Genomic DNA, 22,376 nt, shown 5'->3' with positions numbered 1-22,376 from the left:
AGAGTTAATGTGCTGGTTTATTTTCACACAGACGTTTAAAAATGCCATTTGTTTCACAACTGGAATATTCTTGCAGCATCCTACAGATTCTCAGGGTCCTCCACCCCGTGCTTGTCATACTTGTCATACTTGTCATATTATGATTTTTACCTGTGCGTTACAGAACAGTGTCAACATAGCAACCTCCAATATCAAACATCAACAGATCTTCCCCAGGTGCCTCCAGGCGATGGTTGCCCTAAGCCGGCGGAAGTAGCATGAAGTCATATAAAGTATAACATTATTGTAGCATATCATCAATAAGAATGAATAATCTCAACACTCTACTGTGTGTGCAACTGAAATGCGTTGCAGCATATTAATCATTACAATAACAACGTACTAGGAAGGGTTTTCAGACACGACTCATTGTTGCTGTGATGTAACATGAAGCTGGAACTACTCATGACTCAGCAGTCTTCTGAAGGCTCGAGACATAAAGCATGAAAAAAAGGGAAAGTGGGGAAAGCATTTTCTTTTCCCCTTTAAAGTCTGCAGAAATCACTCTGGACTGAATCTAAAATCTCAAACGCCCTTTAGTCTCTAACGTCTCTGCCCATTAACAGAATTTTAGATGCAGCTGCTGAATGATAAACGTGTGTTGCTCTAACTGTATCTGGTTCTGCAGACACAAGAACATGAATGTGGTACCCATACTGTTGAAAGCCTTAGAAATGTAAGCACACTGTGCTTACAAGTCATGTTCTTCCACACCATACTGGGAAAAGAATTCCTTTATGGTCCTTTGTCTCCTAATTCAGGCAATGACACTCTTAGCGCCTTAGCATCTATGAAGTTAAAACCAAAGCAGCCTTTGTGTTTTAAAGTGTATATGTGCTGATTTTACTTTTTCCCTTTCACTTATCCCAGAATCTGGATCAGACTCGATATTTCTGCATTTGTCTTGTAGCTAAAAAGGAGATTTTCTACTGAGTGGTTGAATGCACTGCATCCCGTGAGTTTGTTATTCATATATAAAGTGCAATGTGATAGAGCCTTAAAAGGTTTGAAAAATGACTGACTTTGATGTAGTTTTCAAACTCGATGGGTGTAAATGGACTATGCAAATGATGCATATCTGCAGACTATGATCCTGTGCAGGCTGTAAGATATTCAACATCTTGTAAACTACACATGCAACATGTGTTTAGAGAAATAAAAATACCCAATAAACAGCATTTAGTGTGCTTCAGTAAAAAGGCAGGAAACAGGAACTTCTTTTAGACATTTTTTTTATTAAAATTATTATTAAATAAATAGCAAATATTATAATAAATAACTAAATAAAACATATATACAACAACAACAACAGCAGTGTCAGTATCATTTAACTGGCCTATAGTAGTGACAGTTTTTCTTGACAAAATTAAACATGTAAAACATTCACTTTGCCAGCAGGCCTATAATGCCGTTAGAGAAAAGTTCAAGTTTTTCTTAAAATCAAGTTTCAGTTTCTTGTCAGTATTCACAGTTCCTTGATTCTTTCGAGTGTTGTCTCATTTCTTGCTAATAGTCCTGCTCGGCTTTGAGCGAGACTTGTTAGCCGGCGCATGGAGCTCCTTTCCCGGCTACACCGCGCAGGGCGCACCGCTCTTCTCCAAAAACTACTCAGGATCAGCTCCTACTCGGTTCGGGTTAGGACCCAGTAGCCGTGTCTGGGGCGGTTTACAGTGAAACCAGTCCTGATAGTTTTAGTTGTCGCTGCCCAGCCTGTGGTAGACCAGCAGTGCCACCATGCTTTTCCCGGCGCTCTGCTCGAAGGACCGGCTGGTGTCTGTCTCTTGGCCGGGCTGGGAGCAGGTGGGGTTCGGGATTATCTGCTCGTTGGATGATCCGCCGTCCTCACAGCTGCCCGGCGTGGCTGACATCAGTTCGGGTTTGGCGCACAGGTCGGAGAGCTGGCAAGCCTGCTCCTCCGCTGACTGGAAGGAGAAACCCTGGTAGTCGCCGATCGGGCTCTCCGTGTTTCCCAGCGCCGTCTCTGTGCAAGGATCTTCGGTGTAGATCTGCCACAGCACCACAAGGCACAGGATGACCAGCCAGCGCTTGGCCTGGCTTTTCTCTGGAGGAGGAAGGTGCATGCGGACTTTAGCGGGGTACATGACCCGGGTGCAGCGCTTCTTCGGCCGGATGGGCACGTAGGAGCGCACGGCGGTTGCCTGAGCCGGGACCCGCTCAAAGGTAAAAACCTCCGGCTCCGTGCTTCGGCTCGTCATCCTGCATGAGGCGAATCTCTCCCGCTCAACAGTCAGAGTCGTGCTGTTTGACCGTGTGTACATTTTCTCGTAGTTTTGAGTCGCTTGCTCGTAGTTTGCTGCAAGTCAGATATACTCCAGTCGCCAAGACCTCCAGATTTATACATTCGAAACCCAGGTTGTTCACTTTAACCACGCCTTTCTACACCGCAAGCCACTCCCTGTATTGCACAAGTGAGGAAAAAAAAAACTTTTAAATTTTTTTTATATGTCGTATGTGCCAAAGCTCTGACCGAGCCGGCTGCGGATGGAAGCTGAATCACCAGGGCTTGGTAGAATGACTACATTCTACATTCCCCACATTAAAAGACTATTCAGTATTTGAACCAATCAAATAAGCGAATTTAATCTTAATTGTATTTAAAATCACTTAAAATTATAATATGAATATAATGCTAAATATAAATGTTGATCATTTAATTTGCGGATTTTTAAAATATTGGTTTAATTATAAACCACTAAACTGTCATATATTGTTGTTAGATATAAAATAAAAAGTTTTTTTTTTCCCCCCCAGAATTAAAAAAAAATCCCCTATTTTCATCAACAAAGTCACACATTTTTGGTTGTTGGACACTTTATAAAATTGAACCTTCACATGGTACTCACATGATATCCTGAAATCTTTGGGGAGAGCCCCAAGGTTTCAGTTTACTCTAAACACTTTACGCTCTACAGTATGTTGTCAGCAACATGCGACAGTTATGTTAGTGGAAACTTCCTTCACATAAACATGAGGATGTTATTATTACTGAGCCCTCAAACTCAAACCCGAGAAAGGGGAATGAATGGCTGAATGTGAAAATGTGAAAAATATTATTTTAATGTGTGCCATGTAGATTATGAAAAGGGGGGGAAACAGACTAACGGGGGGAAAAACAAATGCAACTTCCTTCCCACACCTTGAGTGACACACACACATTTCATGCCAAAGAGTGAAAACATATCCTGCTGTGATTAAAACTGTAATTTACGTAAATGTAAATGCCACTTCTCTAACCTCTACTTTGAAATAAAAATAAAAATGATTCATGTTCAGTCAGACACTTCTTTTTTTTCCTTAGGGAATCCTCCAATTCCCAAATTACAGTGTTACAGCTAAATGACTTCTCCAAATGCTGACCTGGAAACAGTGAGGCTGACTACAGTAACTTTGCTATGGCAGCTTATTTGCATGCAGAAGAACAAAGTTTCATACAAACTCAAAGTGAACAAATTACAACAAATAACAAAGATTTTGGCCTTTTGTTCTGTTTAGTTCCAGCTTAAATTTAAATTCAAGTGAAAGTTGAATGTGACACAAAGGAAAACCAGAGAGAGGCCACGAACTCCAGTTTGTGATCACTGTGTTCACACATAACAATCACCAGTATGAGCAAAAATCATTGTCTGTTGCTTTGCGTAATGCTATGCCCAGCATGCAGTTCACATGAACAAAAATCAATACAAACAAATACAAATATATAGCCAAAGAGTCTGCCAGCACAGGACGGAGTACACAAACGTGAAATACAAAGGCCAGCATGCTTTTCTCTCTCTCTCTGCACACTAGTTACACAGCGTTGTGCACTCCCCAAACTGGCCGGCTGGTGGGAGTGCACATGGGCTTTTTTAGGCCAAGTCAAACGTCCACGATAGCCTCGTGCTTGTGCAGACACTCCAAGCTTATGTTGGTGTCTTAACGTAGGCCTTGGTTTCCAGCAGACTACTGCAGGCGAACCAGGGAGAGTGATTAGCAAACACAAACCTGCTGTGTTAGGCTCATCTCACTGGCATCCTTCTCTGAAGTAATCACATTACATCAGCTGTGTTCTGAACAAGCCTTGCTGCCACATGATCAAATCATCCTTTGATCTTGTGTTTTCTTCATGTGTTTGAGAGAACAGAAAAAAAGTCAAATCAAAACTAGGATCATAAGGCATGTTTGAAAACGTCACTCAGAATTTTTATTCCTGCCTGTGCTTCCCTAAAACAGATATTGACGGAGGGGAGTTTTGATGTGTTTTCCAACATGGGATTTTTGTCACCCTGAGCTGTGGGTCATTCTAAGTGGTGAAATTATGTTATGCTGTTAGAGTAGTCCACACTCTGAGAGATAGATCTAGTGTGTAACTTTGTAAAAACTGTGTTGTTGTTGTTGTTGAGGCTGAGTTGTTCTGATTGCTGATTTGTGACTATATTTTGAGACTGTGAGAAGTCTGGATATTAATACTACTAGCAGATATATTCTGTTTTTTTCTTATGGCCAATTCATTAGGTACTCATGCTCAATTGTTTGTTAATGCAAATATCTAATCAGCCAATCACATTTACCACATAGACATGATGAAGACAACCTGCTGAACTGCTTGTCTACTGGAATTTTCACATACAACCATATCTTCGGTTTACAGAAAAAGACTCATAAAAGAGAAAATATACAGTTTTTGTGGGAGGAAATGGTCAGAGGAGAATGGCCACACTGCTTCCACCTCATAAGAGGCAGCATTAATTGAAATTGTATCCAATTCAGGATCAAAGGGAGGCTGGAGCTTATCCCAGCTGCCACAGGGTGAGAGCGAGGGTACATCAGATCACCAGTCTGTCCCAGAGCTGACACAGAGTGACAGGCAACCATTCATATTCACATTCACACCTATAGGCAGTTTAGGATAACCAGTTAACCTAACCCTGCTGACGGCATGTCTTTCAACTGTGAGAGGAAGCCAGAGTATCAGAGAACCCACGCAAACATGGGGAGAACATGCAAACTCCACTATTGCCACTTCCTGTGAGGCAACAGTGCAAACCACCAGTGCCACTGACATAACAATTTGCACAATATTGCTAAAATTAGCAACACCCTGAAAAATCCTCCTTTGTTCCAAAACACTGCAGTGAGAGTACTAACTGGATGTAGAAAGCTTATTTCTACCACGTTAGTTTCTCTTCATTGGTTCCCTGTTAAATTCAGAATTACACTTAAAAATCCTTCTCCTCACATACAGTACAGAGATCATCATATCGTATCAGAGGACCTTTTCATCCTAACAGAGCACTTTCCTCTCAGACTGCAGGTTGATTTGTGTTGAATGGGAGGCAGACACCCTTTACGATTAAGCTTAAAAGTTTCCTTTTTAATGAAAGCATAGGGTCAGGGTTGGATCCCCTGCTGGAGGCTTTGCGTTTCTTCTTCAATGATTTCTTTTCACCCCTTCCTGAGCCTGGTTCTGCTGAGTATTTCGTTTCCCCTGTTGCCAAGTGCTTGCTTGTAGGGGGTCATCTCATCGCTGGGGGTTCCTTCTAACATTGTAAGGTCTTTAACCATTGTGAAATGTTATGATGTGACTATAGTTGTGAATTGGCATTAGATAAATAGAATTGAATTGAAATAGAACTGAGTAAAATCTCTTATACAGCTTAGGTATGCAGAAGACAATCTCTGAATGCACAACATGTTGAACCTTGAAGCAGTTGGGTACAGCAGCAGAAGACCACACTCCTGTTAGCTAAGAACAGGAAACTGAGGCTGCAGTTTGAAAGAAGCCTCAGTTTCCAAAACTCAGGATTCAGCCTACCTTGTACCAACAGTTCAGGCTGCTTGGTCCTTAGTATCAGTTAAGCATTGTTTAAATACCGCAGCCTATTGTTGACCATGTCCACCTCTTTAATATCACAGTGAACCCATATTCAGGTGGCTGATTTCAGCAGGATAACATGCTATGACAGGAAGCTCAAATCATGTATAACTAGTTCCTTGAACATGACAAAGAGTTCACTCTACTCAAATACATTGTGCAGTAATCAGATCTCAATCCATTAGAACAACTTTGGAATATAGAGCAACGGGATATTTGCATGATGAAGATAAATCTGCAGCAACTATGTGAAGCAGTCTAATCAATATGGACCAAAATCTTTGAGGCAGCAGCTTATGATCTATGTCACAAAGAGTTAAGGTAGTTCTAAAGGCAAAAGGCAACCAACCCGGTACTAATAAGTCATCCAAATCAGCTTCATTTGCTCATTTCATTCAGGGTTTTTCAAGAAAGTCAAAAAAAAAAAAAAAGCTTGGTTTTTGAGTCAAAGTGTAATGTATAAAACTGTCTTAAATAGTCAATAGAAACTGTAAAAAAATCAAATAAAATATTTTTCTTTCTTTTTACATGCATAACTCATGCCTTTTCAAATGAAAACTGTGTATATTTACTCACTTTGTAAAGTCATCAGTTCTCTGGAAGTGGATTGCATCAACCTGCAGTTTCACTGTACACTGCCAGATTATCTTTTAGCATAGCTGCCCTGCCCTGTAGGGAATTCCACTTTCTTTCACAATCTAATCCAGATTCAGCTTCGCAAAAAGTAAGGGTTTATAAAATTCAAATGTGAGCTGTTTATTTTCTGTTTGTAGTTTCAGATTTGGCTCCTTGTATTTGAAACCTGCAACAAAATCTTTCCTACACTCTGGTTGAGTCTCAGTATTTTAATTTTAAAACTCCTGTAATTCCTGTCCACTGTTACAGAGGTTAGATGCTGATTTGTGCACAGACTGGGGCATTTAACATTAATCACCATGTGTTATTAATAAATTAAGGGAGAGTTTATATTTATAAGGCGTCAGCTTAGCTCTAATGCAGCCTTGAAAATGTATTTTGACCTCAAGGCTAAATCTGTTCTTCTGTTTTCAGGCTTTTCACCAGACTTTTCAACCTACCTGCAGATTAACCACCGATCTTGGCTGATGAAGGGCTTCAGCATGTTTGGAAACTGGACGCTTCAAACAAAGGGTATGTTCAACCACTAAAATGCTGCCAACTATGTCATAGGATGATTAGCCTGATGTGTTCAATCAATGAAACACCATTAACAGTTGTGCTTCAGCATAAAAAACAAAAAAAACAAACCTTGCTCATCGACTTCCACAGAACAGTTTTAGATGAGCTTTAGGTATTCAGAACATCTACCGTATAAACACTTGGCATTCACAGCATAGCTTACAGTTTCCAATCCATTTCTTGCCGAAAGTGTTTAATGAGGCTTTGTTCACGACTCTGTGCAGGCCAGCTTTTCTACACAAAACCTAAAGTAGCTTGAAAGACTAAGGGGGGAATTGTTCTTACTGACTGGCACTATCAAAATGATGCCAAATTAGCAATTAGCAATGCTTGCTTACAATTTTAACTTTGAAACGTAATAAAACATATCACAATGGAAGAGGCTATAATCGTGTGTGCATAGACCTGACCGGGTTAGGAATTTGAGGAAGAGTGCAGCTTTCTAAGCAAATAGTGGTTAATAGGTCATGAGATCTACAGTAGCAGATTTTTACACCAAATGCAACCAATGCCACTGGGCTTGGAACCAACAGGGGTTGTACAGTAACAAGACAGTGAAAGCTGAGCTGAAAGTCAACAATAACAGGTGAAAGATGAAGAAAGTCAAAACACGATGGAATCATAGTGCCTTGCTATTTTGACTTTTCTCTTCTTTTTTCTTCTTACAGTGTGCAGCTGGATTTGAAACCACAATGTTTAGAAAACCTAAAAAAGTGTGTCTGAGGTACTTCAAAGCACATGCATTCATTTAGGTACTTCACATCTAGGTCATTTCACTCAGGGAAGTTGAGGTTGACGATTCAAGGAGACAATCTCTTTGACTTATAATAATAATCATTGTTTGAAGGTTTCTTATTGTTTACAGCTAAACCGCCAACCGTTTACAGGGGAAAAAAGAAATCTCTTCCTCCACCTACTCCCACGTACAGTTGGCAAAGGACTGAGAGAGATGACTTCAGCCTTTGTTTCACACGGCTGGTTTGTGATATAATCCAGAGATTATCTTTTTCGAAAGAAACTAGATCATGAGGTTTACGTGCATTTTTCACAGGATTTGACATTGCCTCAAAAATGAGGAAGAAACAAACTGACAACATAATGAAACGAATAACAAGAAGTATTGTGCAACTTTATTCCCATCTGTGTGTATTGTTTGAGCAGTTTTGGATATAGTTTTAGTATGACATTAGCAAACATCCATGGAGGATGTGCAAAAATACTTTAAATGGTGCAGATTTCTTTGCAGATTTCATTTTTATCTTCCTCATTTCCATCAATTTCTCCAGTCCACAGAGTCACAATAGGTATATTATTTCTTCTACTGCATAAGGAAGTAGTAGGTTAAGGCTGTGACACAGTTTGTGCCCCATGTTGGCATTTTGCTTTTATACTTTTTTATTTTTATTCACTCTTTGGGTAGATGTAGAAAGTTTTTCAACCTTTTCCTGTTTTAAGACGCCCACTAACAATGCAAAAACTTACAAAAAGGTTGCTAAAGTATTACTCAAATGAGTCCTGCACAATTGTCCCTAACAAGGAACACAAAAAAGCTTTGTGTTTCTAACCTAACCCTTCTTGAATGTAACTGTAACTCTGGTTTTTCAGAATCACCCATTTTAATTAAATAACACTGGACAAAATGACATTTTTTTGTAAAAGATTTATTTTCTGTCTCTATTTTTAAATAAGCCAGAATACTAATTTTAAATGCCAAATCAAAAATTTCAAGGCCAGGGCATTGATACCACCAAAAATAAACAAAACCAACTATACAGCACCTAAACTTGTTTCTTTACTGAGAAGTTTATAGATCTATTTTGACTTTTTTTGTCTTTAATTTAACAGATGTGAACATTGTAGATTTGTGTAATCATCTTCAGTATAACGTGAACAGTCAGACCACAGTATGATTACGATTAGGTTAGCTCTGCTTTTCACAATCTGACATCGTAGTGATTTTTTCCTTGTTTTTTTTAAATGGATTTCTTTGATGTTGTGTAACCTGCACCTGCAAAGAAAGCCAATGGTGTCCTGTTACTTTGGCTATATCACTCATTGGCTTTATCGTATTTGAATTTGTCTGGCAGCCAAGATGCCTGTCCTGTGTTGTAGATAAAACAAAAGCAATGGAAAAACTTGTTATCATGTCTGCTCCCAAGCACACTAGGGCCACCTTTAAGCACCAAACAACAACAAAAAAGGCCATGGATGTGTTTCTCAGCCAGAGGACTTTGTTTGTTGTACTTACAGTGGGATGCAAAAGTTTGGGCAACCTTGTTAATAGTTATTATTTTACTGTATAAATTGTTGGTTGTTACAATAAAAAAAATGGCAGTTAAATATATCATATAGGAGACACACACAGTGATATTTGAGAAGTGAAATGACGTTTATTGGATTTACAGAAAGTGTGAAATAATTGTTTAAACAAAATCAGGCAGGTGCATAAATTTGGGCACCACAAAAAAAGAAATGAAATCAATATTTAGTAGATCTGCCTTTTGCAGAAATTACAGCCTCTAAACGCTTCCTGTAGCTTCCAATGAGAGTCTGGATTGTGGTTGAAGGTATTTTGAGAATAGAATGTACCGTATACTGACTTGTGTCAGCATAACCGCCAGTGTGACAAAGATGATAATTCCCAAGCTGTGATAGACAAAGAGAGGATGATGATCATGGTGATGCATAGACTGTCTGAAGCAAGAGACTGTTTAACGATAATCATGCTGTGGTCTAAACTTTTACTGTATATGACGCTGAAGATCCTTTGGCCTTCTAGCTCATTTAGTAGCAGAATTATTACAGAATTAATTTAGCATTGGACATTTTGTAACATTCACAATGGCAACTGCACAGGCGTCATGGATAATGGCCTGCTTATACAAAGTAGGTTGATTCTGTTCATCTGCACGTGACATTTTTAATGGGAGAAACATTTCACCACTTATCTAAGAGACTTCTTGAAAACGTTTCTCCCATTGAAAACGCTACGTCCAGATGAACAGAATCAACCTTTTGGGATGTACTTACCTGGATGATTGAGCATGCATCAAGATCTTTATACAAAGCACTTTTCAAAAATCAATAATTTGCCAAAAGAAATCCAAAAAAAAGTAAAAAAAACAAAAAAACTTAACATAATGAATATGACTATCAGGTTTCAGCATCGGCTCTGAGTATGTCAGGACTAGGGATGGGTACCGGTATCCGGTGCCATCATGGCACCGGTTCTGACATAAACGGTAGTAACCAGACCAAAAAGCAGTGCACATTTCGGTGCTTTATTTCGGTGCTTTTTTTTCCTGAGCTGTGATACACTTTAGATTCTAGCCAATCATTTTACGTTTCCGAGGATAGTAGGCGGGGCCAGGTACGTACGTTCTTTTAGAGCAGAGCTACAGATTAAAAATGCCCAAGGCGAAGCGGTCAAAAGTCTGGCTGTACTTCACAGCAAAATATGCAAACTCAGCAGCCTGCAACAAGTGCTTTAAGCTGATACTGTGATACTGTGCAAAGGAGGTAACACCTCAAATCCGATGAAACACCTGGCGACGCATAGCGTTTTTTTTAAAAGCCGAGAAATGCACCGTATTTGATAGCTTGTTGCGAGACCTCACACCGAGCGCATCTACTGCGGGTGTGGTGCCTGTTATCGGACCCAGAGTTTGCAACATCCCCAAAAACCCGAAGAGGAGAGTCCTGGCCCCTAGCCCTGCCAGTGTAGCAGAAATGATGAGGATGATGATGGCAGCAGCAGCCATTCTTCTCTGCGTGAGTAGCTTAATGTTGTTTGTGTGTAATTTACGTTGAGTAGGCTAACCATGTTATTAAATTAATGCATGTAAGGTGAACTAGCAAACACCGTCGTAGTTACATGTGGCTGTCTTCTTGTTTGATGGCAGATACTCCCTTCGCCCTGGCAAAAAAGGCTAAAATGAACATGAGAGGTTTTTGGACTAATTTTGTGTTCTCCATTCTTTAAGCACCAGTTTGAGCACCGTTTAAGCACCGGCACCGTTTCAAAAGTACCGGTTTGGCACCGGTATCAGATAAAACCTAAATGATACCCATCCCTAGTCAGGACTAAAGTACATTTCTGGCTCTCTTTAAAGATATTAACTAGCTTGCCATAGCAGGCCAATAGTTGGGCCTCGAACTAATCTAACATGTCTAGGACAAACTTTAACCCTAATGTTTATTGGAAGTTAAAATAAGTGGTGAACGTGAGAAGATTTTAGCAGCTAACCAGACCAAACAGGGAATGCAAAAGATACGTTTTTACAGTTAATCATCTAGGTCAAAATTAATATTTGATTGTGCCAGCACTTCTCTACTGTGTCCTAATGTAGACCATCACACTTTTAACTGATTTAATTATGTTGTTCAAAAAGATTTACATGAGACATTTTAGATAGTGGCACCTTGGAAAAGACCATATTTAAATCTGGGTTAGAAACTTATGATAGATCCTGAAATATTCTTTATGAACCATCTCACTCTTCTTTTATTTAAAAAGGAAATAGACTGTTATTTTGTTTTTGTGTTTTTATGGGTTTACTCCACTATATTAAGCCCATTTGCTTTAATAGATGTACCTTGTCTTGCCTCGTCTTGCATACTGGCATTTTTTATTCCTGCATTGGCAAACTGTGTGGGTAGGAAACTATTTGCACCAACACTCCCAACAACTTGATTATAGCTTCCATTCATTACTGCCTGCACTTTCCACGTGCAGTATCAGTATACACATGGCTGAAGCCAATTAATCATCACAGATTCCCATCAGTATTACCTTGAAGTGGCTGTAACTTCCTCTTCGAAGCTGAAAAATGCCTGGATTTTTTTCACAGTATTCCTTTCATTGCAATTATGCAGTCATCACCCACATGAAACAAAGCAAGACTAAAAGTAATATGAGAGTTGTTCAACTGTCAGCGAAATTGACAGTTGCACAACTCAGACATTTAGGTTGGTTGGCGATATGAGTTGTAAACGCCTTCATATTTAGGGTCAAGACATCTTGGAAACACAAAATATTTGAAGGTTCTTTATGAATTCATGCAGGAACTTCTAAATGGCACGGATAATGATATGCATTTTGATTGCGATATTTTCATAATTCAGCGCTCAAACATGCTGTCACATTTTCTCACAGTTTCAGTCTCAGCAGACGTCTAAAACTTGTTCTGTACACTTCCTGCATGTTTCAAATACGTTTGATTCCTTTGCTTTTGTTCAACTGTGATCTTTGGTTGGAAAAAATCAAAAGAACTTTATGCATCTTAGGCATCAAAAGCATTAGAAGCATCTGAAGCATTGATCTATCAGAAACTGAGAACACCATTAGTATTACGTCACACCGACATATTTGTACTTACTGCAACCTAAACCTGATTCTGCACTTTCATTTTCCAGTCACTCCCAAAAAATTAGACTATACTGGGATTAATATATAAGAGGAGCCTGTGCAAGAACTTACTGTTTTACCCATGTCTTTGTGATTTAATGTTATTTGACTGAAGGTGTATAAATATCTTTGGGAGTACAGATATCCACTTATAATTAAATTCTACTGTAGGGTGTACCTTGATTTTGCGCAATCGATTGAATTAGCAAGACCCAATAGACAACTGATGAATCTGTGTCCTTATTGCAACATGCCTGAAACACAAAGGCAAACACTCAGACAAGCAGTGGGAACCTTGACCGAATGTCTGAGTGAATAGAGGATAACATGGCTGAGAGATGTGTCACAACAAGTTTCACCTTTTTCATCAGCAGGGTGTGAGATTCCTAAACACATTCATGCTGTCAGAATCTTCTGGACCAGTCTTTCCAAATACGGCATGCGATGAGGCAAGCCACTGGTCGTCTGATGAACTGTTCACTAACAGCAAAAATGACTGAAATTAGACCTCATACAGAAATATCTTGGTGGCCAGTGGGTGGTCCGGCTCTCTGCCCCATACTCAGTGTTCTGTGTCTGTGGGTTGGTGGGTTTATCCACAGAGGCATATTATGTTTAAGAGACATGCAGATCTTAAGGAGTTTGAAATTGTAGACTGAGGCACAGTTTGAGAAAAAGTGTTTATTTCAGAAAACTCAGGTGTTATGTCAGAGAAAATCCTGAAAAACTGTGAACCCGAGCACCCAAAGAGCCACTTTTATGTAGTTAGAATGGAAAAGTAAGATTAAAGTAACATCAAATTTGTTTAATAGGTACTACATGCAAGATCTGATCAAAAGTCTCCTGGACTCAACCCATACAACTCAACATTATTTCAATTTTGGCTGATCTCCCCTTCAAGGTCATCTTCTTGTGCACCGCTGAGCAGATCCCTCGATGGCTGCTGTTGTTTGCATCCTCCTTGAAAGTCCTGTTATTACCGCTTTTCTTTTAGCTGTGATCTTTACATTGGGTGTTAGCTTTGTTTAGTGCTAAAAACCAGGATTATGAACTTCAGATTCATCCTCTAGGATGCAACTGGAGTCCACTTGGAGTTTTGGTGTAACATCACTGAAGTGAGAACATCTAGCTGAAGCAGCCTGAAACCCTGTGCCGCTAACAAGAGTTCCCTTTCCTCCACTTCTAAAGCATGAAATTGAAGTTGAAGGATACACTCGATGACACAGTTACATTTCAGAGTCATAAAGAGCAGGACTTCTATGCTATCTGCTATCTGCTTGTTCTGCTGTACTGTGGGTTGTTTTTTGTCAGGTGTGATGTCATTTCCTGTCTTTTCAGTAAATTATGGTTTCATCAGTGACTCTTTTTGAATACAGTGTCAAATAATCAAATGAACTGAAACATCAAGAACACCCTGGTCAAGAAATGTATGATTAAAAATCATGAATGGTTGCTTATCTTTTTGTTTTTTAAAGTGAATATATTATCTCTAAATCAAGCTTTCTCTATTCTTTCTCTGCGTCAGTATACAAGCCTAGTCACCAGTGTGATCAGTGATAAATAAATACAAACATACAGAAGTTCCTTTTTTCGCAGTAAAAGTAAACTTGTCTTCATTCATCATGACTTCTTAAGCCAAAGTTGTGTAACAATTGTGTACGTGCAGTTTCATTACAGACACCAACTCAGATTCTCAAGAACCGAATGATTCATAGAGCATCTAGAATTGATGGATGGATGAAAGGGAGAGCAAATGCTCAGACACACAGCTTTTAAATACTCCAGGAAATCTATCCAGATCTAGGTGATCAATTACACTGAATAACTTTGTGTACCAGGAACCCGAAAAGGCAACAAAGACAGACAAACTGGCAGAAACATGCAGCATTTCCAGCAAACGCATAGCCCACAGCTAAATCTCATCCACCTGTGGATGCTTCACTCTGTCTTGTTGCATTTGCAAGCCACACAAAATGTCTGCAAGGGTGTCATCTGCCCTGAGCTGTACTTTAAAATGGACATGAAACACCTTGGAGCCCTACTCTAAAAAGCTGTTCTATATTTAACAGTGCCAAAGGTTGCTGCTAATAGTGTAAGTATAGTGATTTATGTTAGCAAACTGGTAACAGGATCAATATCTCAGTGTAAATCAGGGACACTAAAACCAAAAACTACTAAGGGGGGGGGGGGGGGGGGGTCACTTTTGTACGGTCCCAGGCTGTATGTTAAAAAACAAAAAAATGATATACTGTCTACTTTCTCTCTCTCTCTCTTTTTAAATACTCACTCGCTGTACTGAAATGGGAGAATACACCTTTTAACTGTAAATCCGGTTTCCGGGGCACTTTATAAATGAAGACTATATGGAGGAAAGTTATATTCTCTGCCTTTAAAATATTCTCTTTGCTCAAGCACATCCAAACAGTTACAATATAACAAGTTAATACATGCACATCACATTGCAAACATACCTACTTATCGCTTACTTAGCTTCTTACAGATGCATGATAGGAAATTCTTACTTCTATCAGCGGGTCTGCAGCGAAAACAAATTAATATCTGCAACAATCAGGAGCCCTTATTTTTTTGTAAACTTTATTTCCTTGTTTTTAGTTAAAGATTCTGATCTCACTAAGAGGAGTATCACAATGACAAACCACCAGATTACTGCCTGGTGCTTTCCATCTCTTAAAGCGTGACTGTTCCTGCGCCTTACATGGCAGCTCCTTTTGTACGCGTTTTCTTATATTATGAGGTAAAAAAACAAAAACACAACAAATAATACTCAATCTGTTAGTTCAACAGACTGCTGTAAATTTGCATAAAAATGTGCATGTCATTATTTTTAGTGAAATGTAATCCAACAATCATGTGAAGAGGTTTTATATTACAAGGCAAATACGATCAAACACTTGGATAGAAGAACTGTCTTTCAACAGTCAGTGACCTCCACCAGAGCCTGGCTTAGTGAGGAGGCGCATCTGCTGAGACCAGGTGAGCAAAAGGTGAAGAGAAAAAAAGAGGAACATAGAGACCCCGGTCTTTCCTTGTAAGCAGACAAACAGGACAAACTGCCTGCAAGCTGAAAAAGCTAGATGACATACAAATAAGAAAAAGGCACAAAAACACCTGGGTTTTCCTAAGCTTAGCAGAGTCCTGTGCAGCTGTTTACACGGCATTGCAATCACAGAGCTAACAGAGACGTATCGTGTTTTGTGCTAAATTGCTAACGTATGAAAGTTAAACCTCAACGATGGCTGACTAAAAACTTGAAAACGTGTTTTAAAGATCATTTCATTGTCTGCTCAGACTATGGCTGTATCCCAATTCAGGGTCTGCAGCCTTAAAGTACGCAGCCTCAACGATCCTCAAGGGCCGCGTGCTCAAAGACCGCTAAGGCCGGAAGTGCTAGCTTGTGAAATGGGACGGTCTAGCCTCCGTTGCGCTGCCCAGGTTGCCTAGCAACCATGATACTAACAGCTGGAAACGTTTCATACAGCTTTGTTTGACAGAAATGAAGGAGAAAATCTTTTGTTCATTTGTTTGTTTGTTTCTACATGAGCTTCGATCATTCTCTAATTAAGGTCAGCTATTGAACGGCGTATATTTTAAAGTAAAGGCTTTAAAACCAAGTTAGTACAAACATCACTAATGTCACATAACTTTGCCGACATGTGGCCAACAGTAATGTTTTAATGTTCTTCGTTATTAAACATTTGCACATAAATAAGTGACATAATATTCAGTACTTACTTAAAGTTTACTCTTCGGGCGCCCCTCATCCGCCGTTTTTTTCGGCAAAATTATCCACACCCACCGCCGCACTATGCATTCTGGGATATGTTGGGCCACGAAGTCTACACCGCCGTCCTTAAAATTCAGGGAAATGAAGGACGCATTTGAGGGCCGCATTTCGAGCAGCCTTCAAATTGGGACAGCCTTCCTCGCGTCGCTGTGACGTAATCGGCCTTAAAATGCGGCCTTTAAGGCTGCAGACCCTGAATTGGGATACAGCCCATGTGAGGTTGTGGAAAGCCAGACTCGGATTAAATTTAAATAAACTTAAATGCTTTGAAGACGAAATCCTTACTTTATTCAATGTTTGTTTGTTTTTTTATTACATTTGGTAGCCATCTATGCAGTAAATGGGGTTTTGATCATTTTAGAAAGAGGTGAAAAAGTCGGAAAAATTTTTTTCTCCGTAAGCTTCCTTTGACTCAGTCGTGTAATGTCTTTTCCACCCTGACAGTAACACTGCTGCGCAAAACCTCCCACCTACTATTCAAATCGTCTGCTGCTCATGTTTTATTTCCGACTGAGATGACCACACAGCTCTGTCTGCTGTCTGAACTCTTTGACAGCGTTTACATATTTCCACTTTTACTGTAAAATATGACCCAGCGAAGCACAAAAGCTTTTTCTTCTTTAAACAGTTTTGTTTGCAGTGTCGACCACATGTTTCTTTTAATGTCTGCTCGTGCTTTCTCATTGTGTTTTCTTTGTTTCTGACCCTTTAAACCAGGAATCGTGGTCACTCTGCACACACATCACATTATCCGTCATTTTCTCCAATCACATATCCGTCAGACTGACCATGTGGGTCACTGTGATGCAGTAATTCCGATCAAAGACGCTTCTAATTGACACTGCTCCCCCCCGTTACTGGCGTGCTGCCATGTGAACTGGCCTACGTGCCGGACCGAGCAGCGTCCAGGCGACAGCCAGCTGCAGGGGGGAGGAAGGGGTGCATTAGCACACAACCCCTTTTTACTGTAGCTCTAACAACAAAACGAATTCAACGGATAAATCCAGTATATTTCAGCCTAGGCTGTTTCCCATGAATGGGTCTATTGTGACTACTGTACTGCTGACTTTGCAATCGTCACCTCCTGTCTAGAAATTTTGGGGATTCCAGCAACAGGGCATCCTCCAGTTACCGACACTGCTTCTGTCATCACTTTTGTCTGCTTAATCCCATAAATCCATCTTTTCAGGGCAGCATCGTAGCACGAAGTAAAAATATTTGATCTTTCTTCTATGGTCATCTTCTTTCTGAGGATTTGTGTATTGCAAGTTTGCTACAAAATTTAAATCTGTGAAGCGAGACAAAAATTGCAAGAGAATGCATTTAGTGAAAAGCGTGCACACTGATGATAAACTTTATGAAAAAACACTTAAATGTATTATTGGTAGTAGTATGAAACAATCTCTCTGTTCCTTAAAGTGTTACGTTTGGACTGTTTTAAAGCCAAAAAGGAAGCATCAAATCTTTTTTGTGTGTTTGTTTGTTTGTTTGCTTTTTTCTCTTGATCTGATTGGATGAGCACGTGTGAGAGGGAGGAAAGACTGGGGCCGGGGGGCCTCAGCGAGCTCTGAGTAACCTGCTCTGACTCTGAGTAACCATCATTAACACAAATACCCAGACTCGTCTTAGCTAGAAAAACGATGCTGCTGTGTCACTCATTTTCCCCCCCTTTTCCTGTAACTGCTGGACTAACATCAGCACCTGGAAACTTTCAGAGGTGTCTACACTTAGGCAAAAGTTTGATCATACACAGTGACAAAAAGATTCCTTCTAGGAAAATGTAGCTAAATGTAGATGGATTTCTCACTGTCAGGAAACAAAGACAGTTCAGAAGAAATTATGACTGTAGTCATTTTAAAATAGAGTTACTGACATCTTTGAAGAGATATAATATTATTTTGTAGTTGTATGAACAATCTTTCAGTTCTCCACAGCAGCTACCTGACTTTCCAGGAAAAACTGCACAAAGCTTTTCAATAGTATAGCAGCTGTATATATATATGTATGTATGTACATATATATATATAGATAGTAGGGGTGCAACGATACACAAAATTCACGGTTCGGTTCGGTTCGATACTTTGGTTTCACGGTTCGATATTTTTTCGATACAAAAAAATGTTCATGCCTTTTTAATTTGTCATTTATTAAAATTATAAATATATATTTTAACTCAAAAGTACAGTTTTTAAATTTAATGTTGCTGAAACAACAAAGTAATAAAGAAAATAAATATATCTGATCGAGAAATCACTCATCTTTGGAAAAGAGAGTTTATTACAGAGAAATGTCTCTTTCCAAAATAAAAGCTATACTATACGCTTCTTCTGGGCTATATTCTCAGCAGCATATTAAACATATCAGGTCCCCATAAGGAGAATCATGTGCTAACGGCTGTCTAAATGACTCCGGTAAAGTTTGTAGCATGCGTGCTTGTTGTTTTTGTCTGCTTCCACTTGTCTTTGCACTAGGATGATGTCAGCGTAAATGTGCAGTCATATTCGTTGTGTTCCCACTAGTGCTGTCAGCGTTAATCTGAAATGACGTTAACGCCACAACACGGCAAATCTCCGTTAACGAGCTACCGCGGATTGCCCCGTGCGTGGGGCTGGACGGCAACACGTTGACGAGCTAACTGCGCTAACGCACTAGTTCCCACCCATGTAATTGAGCATTGTGTGGCACATCCAACATACTGTTTTACTTTTGTCCATGACGCGCTTACCTTCTGGGTCATACGTCACATGAAAACCAAAATAGTTCCAAACGCCAGATCTGAATGAGGGTGGGGGAGGTTCAATTTGCCATGTTGCAAGGAGAGCTTAACTTCTGTCTCGCTAGCTTGCCCTGCGCTCAGTGAATCTGCGTTCGACTACTCCGCCTAGGCTGCACTGTCGAGCGCAAATCCACTGAGCGCTCAACACAGACAGCATCGTCAGAAGGAAAGTTGATAAAATAAATTTAAAATTTTGTATTGTTTGATACATATGCGTACCGAACCGAAAGCACTGTATCAAACGGTTCAATATCGATACGAGTATCGTTGCACCCCTAATAGATAGATAGGTAGATAGATAGATAGATAGATACATAGATAGATTCCAAACCAACAGATCAAATGAGTTTCTCCTTTCGAAAGCTGCAGAGAATAGAAGCAGCCACTCTTCATCACCTTCATAAACCTTACAGCAGGGACAGCCGCTTCTAGAGCCTCTGCAAGATTGGTTGGCAAACCAGCTACTCAACTTCATCAAGTGGAAAACTTCAGACAAGTTCGTTATCTACAGTGGAGTGAAAGAGGGCCACGTCTTTGCACCAACAGGACAAACTGGTACAAGGTATACCAACGAAAAAATGACAGACTAATGACAGACTATATCAAGATCGAGTATTCTCCTGTAAGACAGCGAAACCTGAACACTGATATGACAGAAACTGAAGTTCAGCACTTTTCATATGTGCTGCTGCAAGCATGTATTGAACATTACAGGGCAGAAAAAATTGCTTAACTACACCGGAGTGTAAGTATTCAACACCCTGCTGAAACAGAGGTGTGCTGGCTCAGGCATGTAGTGACAATGGATGATGGCTGTACTCCCAAGCATCTCCTCTATGGAGCTGGCATAGACAAAATGTTCCAAAGGCAAACCTCAGATATGGTGCAAAGATTTCTGCAAGGGAGATGTGAAGGTGATGTGCATCAGAACAACTTGGCCAATCAGCTAGGTAGGTAAAAGAGAAATAGTACACCACAGACACATCTCTACAGTAAAGCAGAAAACGGGACTCGAGTCTGTCTTTAAAGAAGACTGTTCTGAGTCTGACTACTTGGGACATGCTTTGGCAACCTGTTTACTTATTTATTATTTAGCTAACAGTGTGTCATGCTGATGTAATTTCCTATTATACAGAAATACTAAATTTGAATGACTGGCTGAATTAGGGAATATGAGAAGAACATTTCATTTTGTTATGTTAAAATACCAATTACCTATTTGTATTGTTCTGTTTGATTACAGCCCCCTCATGATATTACAAGACCTTTTAGTAGAATCCTGCAGCTCTTCTTGCCTTTCTGACAAACTCAAATCCCTTTACTTACTATCAACATGGTTAATAGGATGGTTGCAGATAGCTTTCATCAAAGGATTTCCCCAACAGGAAAAATATGAGACTTTATGAGATAATCATGATTATTTCTGAAAAGAGTCATTCATACACAAACGTGCAAAAAACCCCCAGAAAGAAAACCAGGAAGAGGAAAATATGTTTTGCATGCATCCTTACTAGAATTACTGTGTGCTTCTATTAGTTCTGGGCATTAATACACCCACAGGGACACAGGCATTAACATGCAAAACAAATATTTTCCGTAAATAAAGGGAAAACCCCAGAGCTGAAAAACACGGATGCCCCCTCAAAAATAAAACGTGGCTTATCTAATGGCCACTTGAAGGCTCCTGAGGTGAGTTAGTCGCTACATAATCTCATGATAAAATGCTCTTTGTTTACTTTATAGTACAAATAAACATGTGTACAGCCGGGTCCACAAATGCTTGTGGTCTTAATGGAGATTTTCTCCACTCACAACAAATGTCAGATATATTAATTGAGAACCACACAATGAGAAAAGTTCAGTAAACTAAAGCCAAGTCAAGGTTTAAAGTCAACAAATCGGAAATAGAGTCCAGGTTTTACAGAGAAGAGTTACCTACTGCATTTATTATTATCTCTAGTGTCTAAAAAAGCTTCCTGTTCTGATCTGATAACCTTTCTGTGTTTATATGCCTCGTACAATAAGGGTGTTTCCTTCTCTCGTTTAAGGTTGTCTGCCAGACAATGTGAGCAGTGTCATTGTTGGCTGATTGACAGCAGAATCTTCACACAGCCTATTTTTAGTTGACGAGCTTGCAAATTGCAAAGTTTCTGTCGGTCACAGAGATTAAAAGTTGACAACAATTTCCTGTGTCACGGTGAACTGCCATGGGCCCAGTGCACACGTGTGCATAATCTTTGCACACGTGTGCATAATCTTTGCACACGTGTGCATTCTTGTTTTCTGTTGCACTTCATGTTGAACGGTTTTACGAGTGCCACAGGACTTTTTAAGCAACGTCTGCAAACTTTGGTAAACTAGATCCAATAAAATGATGTGTCCCACATGAAGTGGGGCATGTGGTCACCCTACTTTGCTGGGTTGGATCAGACTCTGTACACTGGAGTCACCTCCACTTCACATAATTCTGCATATTGGCTATTGCCTCACTAATGTGTATGTGTGTCATATTCCATTTTTCCTGGAGCCAACCTTGCATTTCATTCCATCTTCAGTCTGAGAAAATTCCTTGGTGTAAATGTGAATGTGGGTGGTTATCTGTGTCTCTGTGTTAGCCCTATAATCGACTGATGACCCATCCAGGGTGTATCTTGGAAAAAGATGGATATATGAGCAGATGAATGGACACTCCCTTCCTCCAGGCCTGCATGGTTATTTTATCTAGACTGGATCAGAGGAATTCCCTTCAGGATGCTTTCTTGGCGATTTCCACATAAAATATGCAAATTTTAAAACACCGAATCCAGAAACCAGGCACAGCATAGAGATAAGATGCTCCCAAATTTTGCAACCTTACTGAAAAAATAGGGCACTGTGTGAACTCACTGTAATTATCATGGATTTTATTTTGTTTTTCTTTCATCAAATGGGTAAATCGGGCAAAGGAGATGAGAGGAGCAATGTTACAGCAGTTTCCTTTACCGGAGTCTGACCAACTTACTAAGTGTATGTCATCTGTGCCTTAATGTGACACTGTGGGAACCAAATGAACAAAGACACAGTCATACACCTGTGCGCTCACCTGCGCACACCTGCAGTAAATATTTTGTTGCTCTTAGGACATCTGTGAATCATATATACACAACAGTCAACAAACACACACACACACACTTCAATTCAATTCAATTCAATTCAGTTTTATTTATATAGCACCAATTCACAACAGCAGTTGCCTCAAGGCGCTTTATATTGTACAGTAGATCGTACAACAATAGATACA

At 39.8% G+C, this 22,376-nt stretch overlaps 1 protein-coding gene across 1 annotated transcript; it reads right to left on the bottom strand.

Moving 5' to 3' along the window:
- Positions 1–1,254: 1,254 nt before the first annotated feature.
- ier3 (immediate early response 3) lies at positions 1,255–2,406 on the bottom strand. Its single transcript, XM_087848782.1, has one exon. It carries the CDS (start codon positions 2,316–2,318, stop codon positions 1,731–1,733), a length of 588 nt encoding a protein of 195 aa, XP_087704908.1. The 5' UTR covers positions 2,319–2,406; the 3' UTR covers positions 1,255–1,730.
- Between the last annotated feature and the right edge of the window lie 19,970 nt (positions 2,407–22,376).

The sequence above is a fragment of the Neolamprologus brichardi genome, chromosome 12, assembly GCF_056152115.1.
Source record: "Neolamprologus brichardi isolate AB-2024 chromosome 12, ASM5615211v1, whole genome shotgun sequence".
Classification (NCBI taxonomy): domain Eukaryota; kingdom Metazoa; phylum Chordata; class Actinopteri; order Cichliformes; family Cichlidae; genus Neolamprologus; species Neolamprologus brichardi.
This window is presented reverse-complemented; position numbering and strand designations above follow the sequence as displayed.

Bases quoted from the DNA above. Each gene is read 5' to 3' on its own strand.
- ier3 (XM_087848782.1), bottom strand. From the start codon at position 2,318: ATGTACACACGGTCAAACAGCACGACTCTGACTGTTGAGCGGGAGAGA.